Source organism: Helianthus annuus, chromosome 12 (genome assembly GCF_002127325.2).
Source record: "Helianthus annuus cultivar XRQ/B chromosome 12, HanXRQr2.0-SUNRISE, whole genome shotgun sequence".
NCBI classification, from domain to species: domain Eukaryota; kingdom Viridiplantae; phylum Streptophyta; class Magnoliopsida; order Asterales; family Asteraceae; genus Helianthus; species Helianthus annuus.
Genome location: NC_035444.2, coordinates 138555024 through 138561606, shown reverse-complemented (window position 1 = coordinate 138561606; position 6583 = coordinate 138555024). Strand labels below are relative to the sequence as shown.

At 38.2% G+C, this 6583-nt stretch overlaps 1 protein-coding gene across 22 annotated transcripts; it reads right to left on the bottom strand.

The window, feature by feature from the left end:
- Positions 1-1247: 1247 nt before the first annotated feature.
- LOC110895733 (telomerase reverse transcriptase) lies at positions 1248-6345 on the bottom strand. Of its 22 annotated transcripts, none has more exons than XM_035981134.1 (13): positions 5986-6329; positions 5770-5847; positions 5613-5678; positions 5400-5541; positions 5032-5249; positions 4476-4623; positions 4240-4375; positions 4018-4126; positions 2977-3933; positions 2434-2912; positions 2161-2283; positions 1804-1856; positions 1248-1695 (listed from the first exon to the last, which is right to left on the bottom strand). In XM_035981134.1, the coding sequence occupies exons 1-13, from the start codon at positions 6283-6285 to the stop codon at positions 1418-1420; spliced, it is 3087 nt and encodes a 1028-aa protein (XP_035837027.1). In that variant the 5' UTR covers positions 6286-6329; the 3' UTR covers positions 1248-1417. The 22 variants fall into 22 exon arrangements, 18 of the variants coding, with proteins under 18 accessions (XP_035837027.1, XP_035837025.1, XP_035837020.1 ...); XR_004875359.1 differs by having other exon boundaries at positions 1594-1682; positions 2161-2290; XM_035981132.1 differs by having other exon boundaries at positions 2161-2912; positions 5032-5192; positions 5400-5463; positions 5986-6345.
- Positions 6346-6583: the final 238 nt, after the last annotated feature.

The following is a 6583-nucleotide window of genomic DNA, read 5'->3' as shown; positions in this document are numbered from 1 at the left end:
GTTTAGTTTTTAGCATTTTAGATTTTTTTTTACATTTTAAAAATTGTAATTAAATATTTAAATATAATAGGAGAGATATATTATTTAATATGAGAGAGACGGGAAAACCAATTTCTTAACGCCCTAGAATGATGACATGTCCCATAGGTAATTACTTTATTAGGTAGTACAGATAGATAATATATTAAAATTGTTTTAAAAAACAAATTTAAAAATAAATGCCGACGTAACTTTGTAAAAATTCAACCGTAACTCAAATATTATTTCTCTTTTGAGTAATGTGTAATTTGCGTCCTATGGTTTGGTGGCGGGATCACTAATTCACCCCTCATACTTGACTTTCGTCATCCGAGTTCTTGTGGTTTACAAACTTGTTTCTTTGCATCCCTCATGTTATCTCCATGTAAACTCACCGTTAAAAATAAGTTGAAATTACATTTTTACCCCTAGTAACGCAAATTGCAATTTACTTAACATATACATACACTTTTTCTCTTTCTCCTTTATATATCTCTCTAACCACCACCCACCACCATCATCACATGCCTCCACCACCATTGTCACAGCCACCCACCACCACTAGTTACCACCTCCACCATTGTCACCCACCTCCGCCACCCACCTCCACCACTGTCGCCCACACCACCACGAGACACCACTCCCCACCTCCGACGGAGATGTTGTAATTGCAATCATTGTAGTTGTTACTGGATAATTCATCCAAACAAACGGCCACCGAAATAGACCTCAACCATCACGACATTGTCGGATACCTACCAAAGGAACTCGGTCTTACCGATCTGGTGTTGTTTCACATAAACTCGATATGGTTTTCACGTGGACCCAAAACCCATCCTCCATATGTGAGGGGATGGTGAATGATGGTGGTTGCAAGATGGTGGGAGTAAGGTGAGGGGAATGGCAGACGTGATGATTAGTGATGTTGCAGGTGGTGGTTGAGGGAGGGTGTTGTGAGCAGTGGTCATCGGAGATATGGGATATGGCAATGACTAGTGATTTCCGGTAAGGGGGAAAAGAGTAAACTACAATTTGCATCCATATGGTATAAAGGGAGTAATTTAGTCTTTTCACTCGTTTAATGATCAACTAACAGGGAGATGATGGGAAGAGCACAAAGAAACAACTTTCTAAAGGACTCAAATGGCGAAAGTTAGGCATGACTAACGTATTCCTTTTGTGTTTTTATTTTAAAAAAGTCGATCAGACGTGAAACGCATATGATATTGATCTTTAAGCAAGTGAACATGTCACGTTAACTTAAAATAATTAATAACTTAAATGTTGTAATGCAAAGCTCGTTTGGAAACAAACTTGAAGGAATTAAGTTTCAATTCATTGTACTAAAACATTTGATCCCTTGAAGCAAAACAATCCAAAACCACGATAAAATGTGGTTTCAGTACTTTATTTTCCATAGTACCGAGGAGTTGGATTTATCAGCAGCAGACTTTAAGTCCGGTGATTCAATGGTAACCGATTTCAACTTCAACTCCAATAAATATAATAGTTCATTGTATCGTGATTGCTTTCGCTTTAGGACTTCAACGTAAGCGGTTAATCCAAGCCAGTCAACTTCCCTCCTTCTCACTCTAATAAATGGCCGTAAACCAGGATCGACTTGCATGGAAAACACTCTTCTCTTCATAAGCCTATACATATACCTGAAAAATAAGACTGTTATATATCGATCAATCAATCAATCATACCCAGTATAATCCCACTCATAGCCAGACTGCTCGTAGGGTTGGGGGGGGGGGGGGGTGAGATGTAGGCAAGCCTTACCTCTATCCCAAGGGATAAAGAGGCTGCTTCCGGTGAGACCCCCAACTCCAAAACTACATTCAACCATAAGCCTCAAATGAATCATAAATAATATGCACATAACTACTTTAGAAGCAACTAGAAAACATAGGTCGAGGAAATATTCATTTTAAAGCTACGACGCAATAAAGAAAGCAATTACATACATGCAAGCAGTAGAGACAAAGGCAAGCACTAACATGCAAAAGGCCACAAAAAACAAATAAAAAGCAAGGCTCCTAAGACAGGTCTCTAATACCCCACCGGACCAACCTCGTAATAAGACTGTTATATACAGATTTTATTTAATTTTTTCTTCAAAATAAGTTTACTACGTACCTCAGAGACTTGCAGATGATGTCCAAATAAGATCTGGAGTCAAAAGTACAGATGTCAGATAAATCACATGCGTAGCAATGGAACTTCATCGCGCATAGAAGAAACGCTTGATGGATATTCAACCTGACAACTGCTGCTGAATTAATATTTGAATCATAAAAGATGGGGTGACATTTGGGTCGCAAATAATCACACATTTTTTTCCTGAAATGTTGACCAGGATTCCCTTGCCAACACACTGTAAGAGTGGATCTTAAATGGGCATTCAGGTACCTTGTGTAGTCTGCCTGAACTTCTAGAGTCTTGCAATTGATGAGCAAACCACTCCATCTAACAAACTTATTACCATTTCCATCGAAATCGGACCAGTTTAATTTTGACTTTATTTGGCCAAAGTCAAAACTTAAACCGAATTTTTCTTTGTTCATGCTGCAGTTGTACTCGCAGAATCCTCTTTCTAGCCTGGAAAAGAACCCAAGGGCTAGTTTCTTTGAGGTTGATATAAAAAGAAAATCATCGATAAACCTAAGCAGCATGAAATCAGATTTGGTTATCTTGTCTAAAAATGGAACCAGTTTGGTAGTTTCCATGTGTCCAAAGTAGAATGAGCAGAGTAATGAAGACAAAATGCTTCCTTGTGGTATGCCAACATTTTGCTGGTAAAATCTTTGATCTATATACAGCAGGTTGTTCTTCACATGTTGTTGAAGATTAAAATGGAGATCATCTTTCGCTGCTATTCTGCTTCTTCCCTATCAAAATGATTATTTTTATTGTATCATAGAAAGGAAATGATTAAAGCAAAAGGGATAATACCTGATCGAGAATAATGCTATGAGATGAGTGACTCTGAGCATGAGATCGGAACTGTTTACACAAATTGATGTATGGAAGCACTTGAAAATGTTGGTTTGAGGCGATAATTTGGTGTGTTTGATGCAGGAGATGATCATCCACTATAACATCTTTCATCAGATGAAGCAGTTTATCCTGATCGATGGAATCATAAGCTTTTTGAACATCAGCGACAACCATATACATGCGAGGCAACGTGCTGGATCCGCTTTTTACTCGAGATATAAAATTCCTCAAGTTTCTGTGCACGTCATTGTAACTGAACACTGACGAACCTAATTTTTCAGGAGCTTTAATTTGCACATCTTTTAAGGCGGCATGTAGATCCTGAAGAACGACATTTACGGCCTTGAATTCCTTAATAGAATGTGAAATTTGCAGTCGCGATGACGATTTAAGATTAGCCAGTGGTCGTATTCCGTTAGCTTTTGGCCGGAATCTAACCCTAGAGAAACCAAATCTTCTACAACTCACTATTTGTTTAACAGAAGTCACATTTACCAACCTGTAACATTCATCCTTTAAGCATCCAATTGAGGTTTTCATCAGTTTTTCCCAGACTGATTTCTCGTAGAAGAACACTTGTAACTTCCCATGCTCACTTTCAGTTACATAAAAGTTAGCTTGCAGCAACGGCACTACAATGAACGCAAACACCCAATATGTCCATCTTTCTAGAAGCTTCCGAATGATACCCGAATTGCAGATAGCTGATAGGAACTGAAAGTCTGATATTTTCAGTTTATACATGCACTGATGTAGAGAAAACTTCTCGTATATCCGTAGCCTGATGAACTTAGATATATTCTTCCTTAGAATCCTCCAATTTCCAAGCAGTTCCCGGGGGATAATGTTCATACAAGCAGCCCATACAAACGACACCACCTGGCGTTTTGAGCAAGATAACTCTGAAGATTGCTGTGCCACACTCACAGTTGAAGGAGATATGTTAAGAAGATTAACAACTAATTAGCATTAATCATTATTTAATGAGTTACTGACCTCAGATGTGGAGCTTTGATCCAAGATATGCTTATTCAGTAACTTTACTCGTGGGCAATGACTTGCTTTGCGTATAAGAATCTTGAGCCGCTTGTGAAGAGAGTGATATCTATAAGAGTGTGTGTGCATCAGATGATTATAAAATTTATAACCAACCAACTAACAAACTGTGAATGTATATCGATATATATACGTGTGTGCGTGTGTGTGCTGTTGACTCACAGGCATGTCGCTCCAACGACGCATGTGTCATTGCTGTGAGTGCATTGGGTTGGCTGAAGAGCTGAGCAGACATCAAAAATGTCCTTGAACAGAGCATTTGCACCACAAGCATTAGGCCTCAGAGAATTAATTATATCTTAAAATAATGAAGGTCACCAAAAATAAGGTTTAACATTGGTTATAAACTTGTTTTTAAATTAAATGAATGAGATAATGTGTCCAAGAGAAGTGGATACGTTTTTCTGGAAGAATTGACGATGTGCGTTCCAATTTATATAACATGGGTCGCTTATTAATCTGATTTTTTGTCGAAACTTTCTGTAGTGTTTGCCAGACTGAACAACATGAGCACAGGGATTTCATCTGTGGATTATATAACATACACTGCAACTTTATTATATAAGAAACTGAATATATATATATATACACACACAGAGAGAGAAATAAGAGTAGTTGAATAATTAGTAAACAAGTAAACCACTGTTTAGCCTTTATACCCTCCTTTTTCTTTTGTCCACTAACTGTGGCTCGTTAAGTTATTAATAATTTTATTGTTCTCATTTTAACACACCTATATACGTATAGAGAAAGAGAGCCGGTGTTCGATTTAGAACCTATAATGTGTTGAGAAGTGTAAGAACCACATAATGTATTAGTACATAATGCTTTGAATGTGATACACAAGTGGCCCCTGTTTTTCTCTGCCACCACCTATTATTATCTTGTATGCACTATGTACAATTGCATTACGCAGTTCTCAGTATATATTATTGGTTTCAGAAAACTTATTACCTTCTCAGGTAATGAACTTTTTGTGTACTGAGACGAAAGCTTCCTACGTTTACGCTTGCGTCTGCAAGCACGTGATCTTAATCGCTTCCTAGACAGGACTCCATTTTCTTGACTTAAGTCGACACGAACTGTGGAATCTCCATGACAACTCAGAGAACTTTCTGGAATATCGATATTCATAAAGACAGAATCAGCTTTATGGTGCCTCTCAGGAACACCTAATAGAAAACAATTTGCAAACCATGAAGATACCAGATTATCGTACAATGCCAGAATGGTAAACTTACTAGAAGAAAAAGAATTTCACGTTGATCAAAATACAAGAGGTGAGTTAGAAGGTTGGAGATGAAAACTATATAGCATATAACCTGATGAATGCTGGTGATTCTTCAAGTGTTGCCAGCATAAGTCATTAATGGCAATTCCTGCTACCTGATGATGTTTCTTTCTATTGAGAGGCATAAATATTAAAGAATGTTTCAATAAATGAACCATGAGCCCATCTCCTACCTGCAATAATGATCACTTAATCTTGTGAAAGATGGGCAAGAATTGAAGGGAAAGAAGAACATGACAATTACCCTCTTTAGAAGCAGATTCCATGAGGATGACGTTAGAGCTTCTAAAGCAGTGCTTGAACGCTTGTGCTGTCAAATGTAATCATCTATTAGCAGCATTAATGTATGTATATTCTTTCTTTCACAGATCAATCAGCCTAAAACAAATGGGGAAAGTTACCTTGTTATAGCCTGTGCATATTACATTCTTTGTGGATATGTTCTCAGATAATATCATTTCAATGGTCTTTCTAACAAGCTGTAAAACTCAGAAGAAGAATGAAATTCAAGTCTTTCTAAATAAACGATTAAAAAGTGTTAGAAAATCATGACTTAAGCTATGCCTGCTTAGGCTACAGGTTTTATTCGAAAGATAAAATGAAAGGTGGATTTAAACCTCTATCTGGGAGAAGCGAGAATGGTAATCGAAAGGAGGAGGAGATGGCGCAGTGTGGAAGAGGACGACAAAGCAGTGATTGAGGAGGGTACGGTAGTGGGATGGATCGTCTTCTCGGAGCAAAAACGACATACGCTCAGTGTCGGAGGAGCGGCATCGAAGACAAGCCCGACTGCCCTTGCAGCGGCATTGAAGCGTCGCCGGAGGGATCAAGGAAAGTAAGGCTTCCGCGAGGCTTTGAGCGCGCTTTCCAAACAATTTCCATAGCACCTCAGGTACTCTCTTCCTCACCTTCCTCATAGCAGCTCCCTCCACATACACAGCAATCACTCACCTTGGCTTTCATTTCATTTCATTCGATTTGCTTAGTTAAGTCACAAAAATAACAAAATTACCCTTCTTAATTAACATTTATAATTAAAAACTAAAAAAACAATATAATATCTAATGGGTCCTGTTGATGCAACAAATAATAGACCAAGGATAGTAGTTGGGCTGGTTAAGCAAAAGGGTTGAAGGGTTCAACTTTGCCTAACGCAGGTCGTGGGGTCCCCCCACGTTTGCAAGACGTGAAGAGAGGTTCACTAGATTGTTTTTG

What these genes read in the sequence shown, in the direction of transcription:
- LOC110895733 (XM_035981127.1), bottom strand. Translation starts at nt 6,285, where the DNA reads ATGAGGAAGGTGAGGAAGAGAGTACCTGAGGTGCTATGGAAATTGTTT. An exon ending in TATGCACAGGCTATAACAAG is followed by an intron (nt 5,679 to 5,769) that starts GTAACTTTCCCC and finishes TACATTTGACAG; the next exon opens with CACAAGCGTTCAAGCACTGC. An exon ending in GAATCACCAGCATTCATCAG is followed by an intron (nt 5,250 to 5,399) that starts GTTATATGCTAT and finishes GTTTTCTATTAG; the next exon opens with GTGTTCCTGAGAGGCACCAT.